The sequence below is a fragment of the Aethalodelphis obliquidens genome, unplaced genomic scaffold, assembly GCF_003676395.1.
Source record: "Aethalodelphis obliquidens isolate GAN/ISIS:26980383/991018 unplaced genomic scaffold, ASM367639v1 scaffold8, whole genome shotgun sequence".
Classification (NCBI taxonomy): domain Eukaryota; kingdom Metazoa; phylum Chordata; class Mammalia; order Artiodactyla; family Delphinidae; genus Aethalodelphis; species Aethalodelphis obliquidens.
The window spans coordinates 9390113-9406287 of NW_020837952.1; the positions used below are offsets into that span (position 1 = coordinate 9390113).

General features: G+C 33.6%; 1 protein-coding gene across 8 annotated transcripts in view; it reads left to right on the top strand.

Annotated features, from left to right (window-relative positions):
• The window catches only part of SLC16A7 (solute carrier family 16 member 7), a 168747-nt gene extending 152824 nt beyond the window's left edge, over positions 1-15923 (top strand). For all 8 annotated transcript variants that reach the window (XM_027106867.1, XM_027106869.1, XM_027106868.1 and 5 more), the window contains 2 exons: positions 6010-7763; positions 7992-15923. In XM_027106867.1, the coding sequence (XP_026962668.1) occupies positions 6010-6284 (275 nt within the window). In that variant the 3' untranslated portion in view covers positions 6285-7763; positions 7992-15923. The remainder of the gene's footprint in view (positions 1-6009; positions 7764-7991) is intronic.
• Positions 15924-16175: the final 252 nt, after the last annotated feature.

Consider the following 16175-nt stretch of genomic DNA (forward strand, 5'->3'; position numbering starts at 1 on the left):
GGCATGTGGGATCTTCCCAGACCGGGGCACGACCCCGTGTCCCCTGCATCAGCAGGCGGACTCTCAACCACTGCGCCACCAGAGAAGCCCCTGTTTTCTTATTGGTTATATTAATATAGAATTTGTTACATGCTTAAGGAAGGAATACTTTTATAATATCACTAATTGGAATATATGAATAGGAATGCAAGAATGAAGGGAAGTTCATTCAAAGTCATTTTCTTGATCAGATACTTATATTCCATATTTATAACAATTACCTTTAGATTTTAAGATCTAAAATACCGTCAGTGATGCCTATAAAAAATCTCTATGCTAAATTATGTAGTAAGGATACTGAGTAAAGACATATGTATAAGTTCATTTTTGAAGTTAAGACTTTGTTTAGTGTTAGACTTAAATGTTATAAATATTAAATACTTTTTGTTGCCCAGTCTTTTTCAGTAATCACTGTATAGCATTGCTTTAGTTAATGCTAAATGTAGGTATTTACTTAGACCTCTTGGCCTGCCCCCTAATGGTCACAATAATTGCTGGGCTAAACATAAATTTTTTTCGTGTATTTAAAATCAGTGTTTAAAGTCTTCCTACATGACATCAAGGAATCATTTTGAAAGTGGGAAAATTCATGCTTAAATTGTTAATCTTAAGGCACCATTGACATGTACCTTTTGCTTTTCATTTGGTCAGGAATGAGTGGTATAGTTGTTGACTTTTTCTGTCCACCAGGACTGTCCTCTGGTATCTAGTACAGATGCTTTGGATGGTATATCTCTCATTATAGATATGCCAGGGCACCAAAACAATTTTCAAAGTGAATGAAGCCAGTAGGTCTTATTCATTTTGGCCAATATATGCCTATCTTTTCATACAGAATTTGTTTTACCAAATGGGTTTTAGAAGTCTATTCATTACCAATAAAATTCTTAGTATCAACAGAGAAAAATCTATTTCACCAGCCATGGTGGGATGAAAAAATATCAAGTCAGCTCAATAGGCATAGTGGATGGGTGCTATGGAAATGAATGAATCTGATTTGGCCATTTCTACCTGGGCTGAGACCTATTTTAATAATATTTACATCAATTTCAGTATCCTTGAGGGCTTATTTTGTTAATATTGCCAAACTATTGCACCAGTGGGATCAGTGGCAGTAATTGATTTGAGGCTCATTGTTGAAGCTTTCAGGCTATAGCCATAACAGAGTAGCCTTTTTTTTATCCTGTTTCTGCCTTCTGTTATCCCTGATATTCCTTGACTTTTAGACTGGCTTTTCCTCTATAGCATTCAGTCACTGCTAGCATGGCATCTGGCTTATAGTAGGCACTCAATAAATACTTTCGAATGAATCGCTGTTGTTGCAGTTACTTCTTACACAGTTGCTGCTGCTGCTACTAGTCTTGTTAGTACAACAGTGAAAGGCAGGGAGAGCATGCTTTTTATTTTTTTCAACTCGAACTTCCACTGCTACATTCAAAAAGAGCTGAAACTTTAGTTCTGGAAATCATATCTGCTTTCTTGATGCTAAAAATTCCCAAAACATTTAGAAACTATGTTGATTTGGCAATACAAAGTGATGATATAATTCTGATGGGGCAAAAGACCTAATGTTTTTGTATTTAGATATGTAATAATCATTGTATGAATAGGAATATTTGACTAAAGTTAGAATGGAAAATTAAATTACACAATTTTTGTTCTGTTTTTTATGTATATATCGTACTTACTCAAATTAACTCCAATAAGTCCATTCTAACATTTACCTAATTAAAGCAGAAAACTTTGTTGAAGTAAATAATTTCACAAGTAGCTAAATTTAATAACAAGCCACTAACTAGATTCTTGTCAGAGTGATGGAAATTATTATTTTTTTAATTTAATTTTATTTATTTTTTTATACAGCAGGTTCTTATTAGTTATCAATTTTATACACATCAGTGTATACATGTTAAACCCAATCGCCCAATTCATCACACCACCATCCCCACCCCCCCACGGCTTTCCCCACTTGCTGTCCATACGTTTGTTCTCTACATCTGTGTCTCAACTTCTGCCCTGCAAACCGGTTCATCTGTACCATTTTTCTAGGATCCACATACATGCATTAACATACGATATTTGTTTTTCTCTATCTGTACTTGCATTTGTTTTTCTCTATCTGTACTTGTACATACATGCATTAACATACGATATTTGTTTTTCTCTATCTGTACTTCACTCTGTATGACAGTCTCTAGATCCATCCACGTCTCAACAAATGACCCAATTTTGTTCCTTTTTATGGCTGAGTAATATTCCATTGTATATATTACCACATCCTCTTTATCCATTCGTCTGTCGATGGGCATTTAGGTTGCTTCCATGACCTGGCTATTATAAATAGTGCTGCAATGAACATTGCGGTGCATGTATCTTTTTGAATTATGGTTTTCTCTGGCTATATGCCCAGTAGTGGGATTGCTGGATCATATGGTTATTCTATTTTTAGTGTTTTAAGGAACCTCCATACTGTTCTCCATAGTGGCTGTATCAATTTACATTCCCACCAAAAGTGGAAGAGGGTTCCCTTTTCTCCACACCCGCTCCAGCATTTGTTGTTTGTAGATTTTCTGATGATGCCCATTCTAACTGGTGTGAGGTGATACCTCACTGTAGTTTTGATTTGCATTTCTCTAATAATTAGTGATGCTGAGCAGCTTTTCATGTGCTTCTTGGCCATCTGTATGTCTTCTTTGGAGAAATGTCTATTTAGGTTTTCTGCCCATTTTTGGACTGCGTTGTTTGTTTTTTTAATATTAGGCTGAATGAGCTGTTTGTATATTTTGGAGATTAATCCTTCGTCCATTGATTCATTTGTGAATATTTTCTCCCATTCTGAGGGATGTCTTTTCGTCTTGTTTATGGTTTCCTTTGCTGTGCAAAAGCTTTGAAGTTTCATTAGGTCCCATTTGTTTATTTTTGTTTTTATTTCCATTAGTCTAGGAGGTGGATCAAAAAAGATCTTGCTGTGATTTATGTCAAAGGGTGTTCTTCCTATGTTTTCCTCTAAGAGTTTTATAGTGTTCAGTCTTACATTTAGGTCTCTAATCCATTTTGAGTTTATTTTTGTTTATGGTGTTAGGGAGTGTTATAATTTCATTCTTTTAAATGTAGCTGTCCAGTTTTCCCAGCACCACTTATTGAAGAGACTGTCTTTTCTCCATATATCCTTGCCTCCTTTGTCATAGATTAGTTGACCATAGGTGCATGGGTTTATCTCTGGGCTTTCTATCTTGTTCCATTGATCTATGTTTCTGTTTTAGTGCCAGTACCATGTTGTCTTGATTACTGTGGCTTTGTAGTATAGTCTGAAGTCAGGAAGTCTGATTCCTCAAGCCCCGTTTTTTTCCCTCAAGACTGCTTTGGCTATTCAGGGTATTTTGTGTCTCCATACAAATTTTAAGATTTTTTGTTCTACTTCCCTAAAAAGTGCCATTGGTAATTTGATAAGGATTGCATTGAATCTGTAGATTGCTTTGGGTAGTATAGTCATTTTCACAATATTGATTATTCCGATCCAAGAACATGGTATATCTCTCCATCTGTTTGTATCATCTTTAATTTCTTTCATCAGTGTTTTATAGTTTTCTGCATACAGGTCTTTTGTCTCCCTACGTAGGTTTATTCCTAGGTATTTTATTCTTTTTGTTGCAGTGGTAAATGGGAGTGTTTCCTTAATTTCTCTTTCAGGTTTTTCATCATTAGTGTATAGGAATGCAAGAGATTTCTGTGCATTAATTTTGTATCCTGCAACTTTACCAGATTCATTGATTAGCTCTAGTAGTTTTCTGGTGGCATCTTTAGGATTCTCTATGTATAGTATCATGTCATCTGCAAACAGTGACAGTTTTACTTCTTCTTTTCCAATTTGTATTCCTTTTATTTCTTTTTTTTCTCTGATTACCGTGGCTAGGACTTCCAAAACTATGTTGAATAGTAGTGGTAAGAGTGGACATCCTTGTCTTTTTCCTGATCTTAGTGGAAATGCTTTCAGTTTTTCACCATTGAGACTGATGTCTGCTGTGGGTTTGTCGTATATGGCCTTTATTATGTTGAGGTAGGTTCCCTCTATGCCCACTTTCTGGAGAGTTTTTATCATAAATGGATGTTGAGTTTTGTCAAAAGCTTTTTCTGCATCTCTTGAGATGATCATATGGTTTTTATTCTTCAATTTGTTAATATGGTGTATCACATTGATTGATTTGAATATATTGAAGAATCCTTGCATCCCTGGGATAAATCCCACTTGATCATAGTGTATGATCCTTTTAATGTGCTGTTGGATCCTGTTTGCTAGTATTTTGTTGAGGATATTTGCATCTATATTCATCAGTGATATTGGGGTGTAATTTTCTGTTTTTGTAGTATCTCTGTCTGGTTTTGGTATCAGGGTGGTGGCCTCATAGAATGAGTTTGGGAGTGTTTCTTCCTCTGCAATTTTTTGGAAGAGTTTGAGGAGGATGGGTGCTAGCTCTTCTCTAAATGTTTGATAGAATTCACCTGGGAAGCCAGAATGATGGAAATTCTGACTAAACAAATAGGTGTATTTCAGAATCACCTGGAATATGCATATGATAAATAATATGGATTTGTGTATACTAAATTTTGCCAGAATTATTGTTAAGAATTAGATGCCTGCATAAGCAAGAGGCAAAACTAAGTACAAACAGTATAAACTGAAGCGTGTTTAAAAGTCAGTAAGCTTTGCAATTATATGGCAGCAGGCTTGGTTTTCAATGTTCTCAATATCAAATGGATATGGAATTTAAGAAAAAAAAAATGTCCTGAAGAACCTAGGGGTAAGGCAGGAATAAAGACGCAGACCTCCTAGAGAACGGACTTGAGGTTATGGGGAGGGGGAAGGGTGAGCTGTGACAGGGCGAGAGAGAGTCATGGACATATACACACTAACAAACGTAGTAAGGTAGATAGCTAGTTGGAAGCAGCCGCATGGCACAGGGATATTGGCTTGGTGCTTTGTGACAGCCTGGAGGGGTGGGATAGGGAGGGTGGGAGGGAGGGAGACGCAAGAGGGAAGAGATATGGGAACATATGTATATGTATAACTGATTCACTTTGTTATAAAGCAGAAACTAACACACCATTGTAAAGCAATTATACCCCAATAAAGACGTTTAAAAAAAAAAATCAAATGGAACAAAAACTTTCTTCCTGATTAGTTTGGCCTTAATAATTTAGATTCAGACAAAGTGGAAAACTGTGATTAGCCTAAAAAGTGACATGACACTTAACCAAGAGGTTTGGTGAAGCCATTTTACAGAGTAGTTAAGAATACAAGATGCAGACACACTGGTTAGAGCCCAGATCCTGCCACTCACTCACTGGCTGCGTAACCATGGTCAAATTACTGCGTAGTGATCTTGTAAGGATTAAATGCAAAATTACAAATAAAGCATTTAGCCTAGTGCTAGGCATAGAGAAAGCATTTAGTAAATATTACCCCCACTAGGAACCTTATAAAAGCCTCTGAATTTGTCCTAAAGAATGTAATTTTTCCTCTTTATCGAAAAGATAGTAAATGTGGAAAGGTTGAAGCAATCTCAATATGTATGCTATAAATCTATTCATATATATGTTTACATTTGTAAATACGTATATGTATTTCTACACATGTAGGTTTAAAAATGTATCTCACACATTTATGTATCTATGGATATATACACAAACACATATATACCTAGCTTATCTTGGTTGTACACTTTTATTGAGGGTAGTAATTTTCAATAAACTTAATATACTAGTAATATAATGCAGAATGTGCCTGTAAATGCCTTTACTATGCATATGTGGAAGTCATAATCTAGAATATTTTTTTCTTTATTAAACTCTCATTTAGTATTAACTTAAATAAGAAATAGATATGCAGTGTGGAGAAGAATTTATTTGCAAATGTTAACATTTTATGGCTGATTTATTATGCTGTCTTAAAAGACATTCTTTGTCTCTTAGGTAAACTGGTGGATGAAACTGGACAATATAAATACATGTATGTGGCCTGTGGAGCTATTGTAGTCCTAGCCAGCGTGTGGCTGCTCATTGGCAATGCTATCAACTACAGACTGCTCGCAAAGGAAAAGCTGAAAGAGACAACGAAGAAAACACATACACCTGAGTCCCAAGAATCTGAATCCTTGAAGCCATCTAAAAGTCCTGATGTTAGTGTCAAAAGTCAAACGGCAAAAGGATCAGGGGTTAATCCCTCAGAAAGAGAAACTAATATCTAACAAGAATCACATCTCTCATTTCAGTGTTTATGACTTTCTTACGAGTATTTTTTTTCCAACATATTAGAAGGTTTTTAGTTGAAATGAGGAGTCATAAGTAAGTATGGAAAAGAGATTTTCCTTAATGGCAAAATTTAAAAAAGTTTGTTTTGTAAAATTTATTTGGGCAGTTAAAATTTGAGATTATGCATATAATGAATTCATGCAATGGGCTTATGTCCATACATGACTCTGGCTGTGGTGGTTAAAATGATTTTAAAGTCTTCCAGTGACTTCCATCTTGGTTATAGAGATCTGAATCCCAAACCACTGGATTAAGTAGTTAGAAGGAGTATGTTTAATCCTGTTAAGACTATCCTCTCCACATTTCATTTTTTATTTGATATTAAAGGGTGAAATGGAATTGAAGGAAATGAATTTTACCCGAACATACACACACTGACACTCACACACTACTTTACAGTGTGGATTTTAAAGATAAGAACATGGGTGGAAATGAGGGTGGCCTTAATTTGAAAATACAACTAACTGCTGCAAAAAAAAAGCATATGCATATATGAAATAACTCCATTTTAAACTATTATTTCTGAGCATTGTCTGATTTGATTCATGCATGCACGTGATTTCTTTGAGGAGGACCACAAGTACCTGGTGCTAGTGAATAGAACCCTCAAATAATTTTCAGAATTAACTAATATGTAAATCAAATTAAAAGCCTAAATGACTCCTAGCAATGAGCTGTCTATTGATTTTAAAAGGATTTTAGTTAGTAATCCAGAAAGTAATCAGGGACTTCTTTTAACCAAACTCAATTCAGACTCACTGTTATACTGAGACATCGAAGTGGAATCAACCGGAATCCTGGTTGACAGGCTTACACATAGGCAAAATTTTAATTTTTCCCAACATACAGTGGTGATCAGAGGGTTACTGTTATCAGTAATCCATCTGAGTAAAGCTAAGAGTGGGAGGTGCTTATAGTGAGCCCTCCAAGCTCTCTCATTTCCCTCTCCTCCATGACAAGCAAAAGCAAAAAACAGAAATCCAAACAGGCTTTTTACTCAGCCACTGAAAATATCTCATATTATAGGAAAGGTAGCACTTGAAAATTCCACCCTCTACCGATAAGCTTTCCTGCTGCCTGCGAGCATAACTAAACCAGGAGACTTAAAAACGGCTTCTAGAACTGGAGGTTGTGTATGATTTGATATATACTTGGAAAGTGTAGATTTAGTTTATAACTTGAGAGAAAGAAGCCTGCAACATGCCAACCCAGGTTAATTTAGCAGTTTCTCATTTTCATAACTATATGAAAACATTTGGGACTGAATCACTCTTGAATACAGAGGCATATGATAGATCTGTGCATTCAGAACTATAAATACCATTTTGAGTAAGTACTTTTAAACAAGAAAGAATTTATACGTTAGATATAAAGTTATAAATATGCACCTTTATAAATCTGAAGTTTAAATTAAGGTCATGGGGTTTCCCTGGTGGCGCAGTTGTTGAGAGTCCGCCTGCCGATGCAGGGGACACGGGTTCGTGCCCCGGTCCGGGAAGATCCCACATGCCGCGGAGCGACTGGGCCCGGGAGCCATGGCCGCTGAGCCTGCGCGTCCGGAGCCTGTGCTCCGCAACGGGAGAAGCCACAACAGTGGGAAGCCCGCGTACCACAAAAAAAAAAAAAAAAAAAAAAAAATTAAGGTCATGATTAATAAAAAGAATTTAGTTCTTGATTATTGAAGTAATGTCATTCTTAAGATGTCAAAAGGAATCTGCCGTTCTTCTTACTATTATTATTGCAATAGAGGCAGGTGCTATTCTTATTTCCTTTAGGATTGCGCTTGGATTCCAAGCATTTGTGATAGTTAACACTAGGGATTTGATTTGTAAACTTTAGGCACTGTTTAAGCATGTGGCTCATGTTTAGCAAGCTATATAAAATTCCATATTTCAATTAACATTCACTTTTTTACATAAAGATATTTGTATTTTTAAAATATTAACTAAAACAATATGTGCCAATACCATAGGTAAATAAATCAGGGAAAATGTGACAATATATATTTGTTCTTAATTTAGTTTCACCCAATCTTGAGTCTTGAATGAGCTATTTTCATATTATTAGCGTTTGTATTCAACTGTGACTTGTCATAAAAAGTGTGACATCATAAATTGTTCAGTAGCTTTCCAATCTTAAATGTTTCCCAAAAAGTGCCTTGAATTCTCTGAAGATACACATTTAAATTAATATAGATAATAGACCTCTGGGACAAGTAATGATCATGGGGTTTTAGGGCTAAGGCATAGTCCTTTTTATCACCTGCTGGTAGGTGCATTCCAGTGGCTTTCTCCATGGAAGGAGGTTTATTTACTTGCTGATGAGGTTCTTGTCAAGTCAAAACCAATTTGTATTTGTTCTATTGCTCTTTGATCATCTTCTTTAACTTTTCATTCCTAACACTGATTATATTAAATTGTTAAAAAAAGAAAGGGAAGTGAAATTGCACATTCAAAGCACATGACATGATGTATGGTCATGCCTGACAGTAGCACTGCACAAAGTTACAAATATGTATGCCTCTTAATTCCTATACATAAATGTTGAAAGTTAAATCACAACACACTTGAAACAGTGATATAAACTCACATACAGTTTTCAGAATTGTTTCAGGGTAAAATAAATGTTTCAAGTTGTTTACTCTCCCAAATCTCTTGAACTTGTTAGAATATTTGTTGCTTGAACAGAATCTTTCAGAGATTGAGAAGAAAATACCAACCTAGAACATTTATTATTATAAAGTTGCCTAAACGAAGCAGAAAATATAGTTGGCTTTCTGCAACAATTAATGATTAGTCAGAAAGTATTTCTTCCCCAAGGGAATGACAGGTTTTAGATGATCAAGACACCGTGAAGCAAAGTCAGAAACCATTAAAATACCTTTCAGTCCATTTTTCTGTTATGGAATTGTGCAGAAGGAAGGTTATCATAAACCTGGGTACCAAAATAATTCGTGATCACTGGCTAGTTTAAGTATTTTTCCATTTGTGATAACAAGACTCCTCGTATTCTTCACCATTTAATCTTAAATGTTCCTTCACTAATTTATGAATGCAATATGGGATATAGACATGTCCTGACACATGCCCATCCTCTTTCTTGATCCTTTTTTGGAGCCAACCAGCACACATTTAAGAGGCAGTTGGGTCAGGTTCTGGTGTCCTTCACATTGGAAGACAGGATGTTTTCTCAGTGTAAATTGACATGGCTCATAAATTTCACTTCTTTAGTACCAAGTTCTAACCACCTTATCTCATGGGTCTCCCCTGGACACTAGGAAATAAGTAAAATAATTTGGTTTGATATATTTGAATGTACACTTTAAAAATCTAGGTATTTTTTACTCATCCGTCTCTGGCTGTACATGGCAGAAAAAAAAGACCATAAGACGTATGCTGAAAATGTAAGTTTTTATATTGATGTTATAAAATGTAGAGATATACTTAATCAGTTAGTTGAAACTTATTTTCCATCCAAAAATACCTTTTTAAAAAAACCCTCTTATATGTACAATGTTGCAGGCTTTTAATAAAACAAAATAATCATGATTGTTAGGCTCAAATTAATAGGGAAAAAGGATGTGAAGTGGGAAGGGAATGGATATTTATGTTTCCTGCATTTTGCCTATTTGATATTCAAATAGAATCATAGGTAGAGGCTATTGGCCTGATATAATAGATGAGTGAAACAAAACAAAAAACAGATATACAAAGAAGTTCACAAATTACCCAAAGTTAAAAGGTAGTATGTGACAGAACCAGAAGAAAAACTCAGGTTTACTTAAAAGCAGAAAGAGCCCCTAGGGTGTTCACTGCCATGTCACCTCCCCCTAGAAGCTGTAGATACAATGGTAGATAAAATATAGATACAAAAAAATTAAACACTGTGGTAAACCAATTAGATTCAACTGCAATCTGTATTATGATTTACTTAGTGTTTATTAGAGACTGCATTTGCTATAACCTGAATATATAATTTCAATTTGCCTGCTTTTCTAACCAATGCAAATTATCCCAAATAATGGTAATGATTATATAATAGCTGTAATTGCTTCAATGTGATTTTTTTATAAAAATAATGAAATATTTATATGACTCAGGCATAATATATTTTCCCTTAGGTTGGGTTTAGAGGAAAAATGCTATTTTCTTTATGGATAAGTAATTCCCATATTAGTTGCTACTTATTATGACTCAAAAATTAAAAGTACTTACTATGAAACATTATGTTCAGAATTATAGTGATTCTCACTTATAGGATTATCCCAACCTACCAAAAATTTGTAAAAATCTTATGAGATACAAAAGATTTGGTTCATCTACACAGTATATATTTATTTGCATCACTTAATGCAACTGCCACTACACTGTAACTAATTTTTCAAGTTTCCTGAACATCTGGATTGTTATTCTCCTTTCCGTCCCTTTGTTCTACAGAGAGAACAAATGCCATTGCTTTTGTCTTCTTCTTCTAGACTTTTGGCATCCTTAGAATATTGTTCTCTTTAGCTCTATTTCAGATGGTGCACTTCTAATGTCATACATCTTTCACAAAGTCACTCATGCTGCATCTGGTCCTATATATTGGGTTTGCAGCAATGACCATGTTCCTGGAGTCATCAGTGTATACTTTTGGCTAAGACCACTCATCTTCACCAGTAAGGGAACTCATGTGACTGTAGGCTTGAGGTTTCCTGGATAAGGAGGGTGCTTATATTCTAGAAGAGTTTTTGTTATTATGAATCTTCCTTATGCATGATAAATAGATAACTGAATATGACTTTTAAGAATCTAGAAAAATCGATCTTCCTGTCCTTGACATTTACTATTCTGGATGTTTGTAACTCTCTTAAAGTGCCGAAATTTTGAGAAACAAATCTTACCATCACAGCATAGCATCATTATATGTCATCCTGTAGGCTCTTTCAATGCAATTACATCACAGATACATTATAACAACTAGATTCTTGCCATGACAATTCACAATACCAAAAAGCATCAAAATCATTGAGATAAAAATTGAAATTAAATCTTTACTCATCCTACTTATTTTTTAGGTTTTGATTTCTACATATTTATGTGCACGATCTCACATTTGAGAAATGCACTTAAAACCTGAAAAGCCCAATTATTAGTAATTAATTATAATGCCTGTATAATCAAAATCACAAACTATCTTTATTGATAGTTTTTAAAAAATGAATAATTTGCTGAGTTCACATTCTCTTTTGTAGCTCTGATTTTCTCTTCTTTGTTATCAAATTGTACAACTTTAGGTTTTAATGCTTCAAGGTCCTATGATCTGGTCTATCTTAGTCTTCTGCTTTGCCTTCACTTTAGTTCACTTATGTTCAGTTCATGAAAGAATTATTATAGCAATGAGAATCATAACTTTAGGTCTCTACTTTAAGAGGAAAAGGAATATTGCAAAAAAGAATTTTTTACTTTAGTGGGACATATGAAAACTTTTAGACCAAATTATTTATCCCATCCCAACCCCATGCTATGTACCTTCCTCCCCTCCTTTTTTCCCCTATGCTTATTTTTTAAAATAATTTTTAAAAATTATTTTTCTTTCATCATTTTTCATAATGTCTAGGCCAACTTCTTTAGCATTTTTTATCTAATTATGGACATTTTTAGTGCAGCATTTTTGTTTCTTTGGTGGGTTTAGTTATATCTCCACTACTTGCATAATCTCCATGTTTTTCAGTCTTCATATGTACTTGTTAATAAGGTGAGTAATATTCAGGAGTATTTCAGTAGACTATGATTCTGTGACCATAAATTCATTACCATATCAGCACATATTTTTCTTTACATGGTAAAAAGAAAAAAATTTTTTGTTTCAAATTCAAATATGGCAAAATAAGCTAGAGAGCTCTGTATGAAAACATTGGTATTCAACATTCTATTAAGACATAAGTCAGTAAAAAGTTCTGTTCAGATGAACAAAAGAATGGGATTCTTATTGCATATGAATTTCAGGGTGAAATTTTCAAACATATTCTAAGTGTTTTATTCTGAGTTTTTAGTTGTTTTACATTTATATGCATCTTAAAAAAAACGTTTTTCAGTTAAACTCAGTTTATATAACTTGTTCATTTGAGTACAGGTTTCTGATATATTATTTAATGGACTTTATTTTTCTGCCACATGCTTTCTATTTCTAACTAAAGCATGGATATTTCTGGATTTAGTGAGAAAGGACATGTAAACTAAAATGTTTATTTTCTAAGCATTATATGTAATTGTGTTTTGATTTGTATTGCATTTTTGTTTTGATATATTAAAGTTAGGTTTGTTAGATATCTGCATTTTGACAGAATAAGATTAGAGCAGGTAAGGTCTTTGCCTAAACATATACATGTCCTCTGAGTAAATGCAGTCTTGGAAATAGAACCAGGTCTTTTAACTTCTAACCCACTTTTTTTCTCCATTAGCCATCCTATTTGTAATAGTGAATTCTATAGGCTAAATACATATTTCTTGGAAACACATATTCTAATCTTACTTGATAAATCCTTTATTTCCAAAATGAATACATTTCTCCTAATTGAATCATCCTTTGCAAAATGACGTTTATAAATGTAATTTGAAAAATATTTGCTGATTCCCACAGCAGATAATTCTAAGTGAATTGGACGTAATAACTACTGGGATGAATGATTTTGCACAATATCTGTTGTTATAGCAATATGTAAGTCATTAAAATAATACTCAGCAGTAACCTGTTTATAGAATCCATGTGTCCATATTCCATTAATTCCTTTTATTTTGCTTATGTTCATATTTTGTTTTAGAAGCATTATTCACTCACTTCTTTTCTAAAAGTATAATGCCAGAGCACAGAGTGTGCAATACAAGTTTGCTAAATTATTAATTTGTGAGAAATTTTCGCTATTGTGTAACCTTGAGGAGAAGGGAAGACCCCCACCATATTTTTTGATCTAAGAATCTGAGGATGAGTTAATAGAATAGAATAAAATCTATCTCAAAAGTTCTTGCTTTCTAAATGGTCATTTCACCTACTTAAACAATACTGAAATCTACAACAGGTGTCTGGCAACAGTAAGACTACAGTTTCTTTTATTTTAGAGATACCATCTACTTGCAGCCCCATCTTATCTAGATCTTATTTCTAGATTTTTCCCTTTTGCTTTCGTTCAAAAAAAAACACTCCTGAGTAAAATCCCTGGTGAAGGGAAAGAGTGGTTGCTAATAGGAATTCACCCTGTAAAAGTGTAAAAACAGGAATCTGTACTCAGTATTTGTTTGCTTAGTTCATCAAGGATATTTACACTAAGAACATACTTTAATAAAAGTTTTGATAAACTGATGTGTCACAGTAAACTTTTTCATAAAAAGGGCCTTAAACACACTTACAGTCAGTGACATGTCTGGATGTGTATGGTTAGATTCAGCTAAACTGACATCCAGATGCTAAATGTGCATTGTCATTGTGATGGCGGGGTGGAGTCTGTAGCTACAGTGAGTACATCAACTTAATAACATAAGATTCTTTCTTCGTAATGATGGTAAGAATGGCATTGCACATTACTTAGATATTAGGCATAGAAATCCCTCTTTTGAAGATGGAAGAGCAGGATCTTTTCAAATATTTGCTAAACTTTTACATTCGATTTGAAGCTTTTTATTTAAAAGCACGTTCCTCCAAATATTTTAAACCAGCATGTTGGTTAACATTTCCTAGAATGAATAATTCCCCATTTTTAAGGAATTTTGGAAAACATTTCATTTACTACTTATATTTCTTCAACACATGTTTTTTCTTATACCATTATTACATTTGGGCAAATATTAAAAGTAACATTATTGGGATAAAAGTTATACATAATGACATGTTTCTAATAAGACAGACATAAAGCATTCCTTGGCAATAGCTGAACTTAGATAACTTTTGCAAGAAATCTTTAGGGATTGGATTTAGGGGTTAATCTATAAAATTATTTAAATACAAATTATATTTTAGGTTGTATTTTTATGAGTTTTAAGTGAAAAAAATTTAAATGTAGTCGATTTGTTTGTTCTGTAGGCATCTTCAAGACCACTGAACAAATGGTCACACTGTCACGTGGTCTATCAACTACAATTACTATGTTAGTGAATTAAAGAGAAAGGTAGCTTTGCTTGACACCAAAGGTGATCCAATCAGTTGTTTTTACATGACCTAAATCATCACTGTACATATTTCATTTTCTTAAAAAAATCAAAAAGGTATAAAATAATTAATATAAATGCCTGTCAAAGTTTAAATATAGAACCCTCTTCTTTTTGCCTTCTTACAGATGAATGTACTTAAAGTGACTGTGATTTGATCTTGGAATATATATTTATGTCTGTACTTTTTGTACATGTAGTAGTTCTGAACTGGGCAAATAAAATATGTGGGACCAAATTAACCAAAAATGAAAGAACTGGTATTTTCATACAAATGTGTATTTTGTTTTTAATATAAATATAGTGTACATTTATTTAAATCAGGAATATATTATATTGTTGATCATTTTAAAAGTTTATTTAGTTCAGTATGTTCCGACTTCATTTTTAAGCAAGCTTGTTTGACTACTGAACCATTTACTGCCGAACTTTCATTTATACTATGATATTATAGGGACAAAATGTTTTAGAAAAATCTCTACTGTGGTTTTTAAGTTTCACTATATAACTAACTTGGAACCAAATGTTGAATTACTCTGTGGGAGTACATATTTTGCCTGTGGTTTTGAATGTATTTTCAAATTTATCTATTTCTTACTAGACTGTGAGCTCCTTGTGGACAAGGATATTATCTTAGTTATAATAACTTTAATGCTTAGCAAAGTGCTAGGCACAAAATAATTCCTTAATTGAAATGAACTGATGGACCTAGATTATTAAATGAATACTACAGTATTCTATGATGGAGACTGAATATATATTAGAAAATTTCTCTGGCTAATTTTCAACAGCTCAGTGTATATCAAGGGAATTCTCTAGCTAATTTTTAAAAATGGGGAAAACAAACATGTAACATTTGCTTTATCTTAAAATTGATACTCTGTTTTGAAGGTTTATTTTTATTTTGTCAGTAAACATTCTATGCAAACGCTGAAATATGCAACAGCTAAACTTCATGGTACATATTAACTAGTTTTATTTTCTTTAGAAAATCAGAAATGCTCAACTTAGGCTTCCTGGAAATAAATGTTGACAATCATTTTATTAACCAAAGGTGCTACTTGTTTTCCAATATTTACCTTGATCATAAGTGCTCCTGTCTGCTGAGCTTTATTTCTTCCTTTCTGGGGGGAGTTGCAGGGAGAGGAGTGCAAAAAAAAATTACATCTTTTTTGTCTGAATTATGCAATTTAGCACTGTATGTGTTCCTTTGTACTCTATTATTATTGTATTTTAATTATTATTTCTTACTGCTCACCAGTTTTTATTTCAGGCCTAGGCTGTTTCTTAGAAAGTATATGCATGTATATTTATATAATATGTAAGGAAAAAACCTGTATTTCTTATTAACTTAAAATTAAAATGACGAATAAATGTTTATGTTAAACTTTGAAATGAAATCTGCACTGCCGTTTTTTTTGAATGTACATATCCGATTAATGTCAATGGAAGTCAGACACAGCCAAAATGCAAGCCATTCCTAAGGGCTGAAATGAATGTCTATTGTTGTTTTCACGTGTATACAGTTTACTAGATTTACACAGAGGGGACACATTCAGTTCAAGATGAGAACATTACCTGCACCACAGAAGTTTCCCCTCAAATCCCGTCCCGGCCTGCTCTCCCTCCTTTAACTTTTTAATAGAC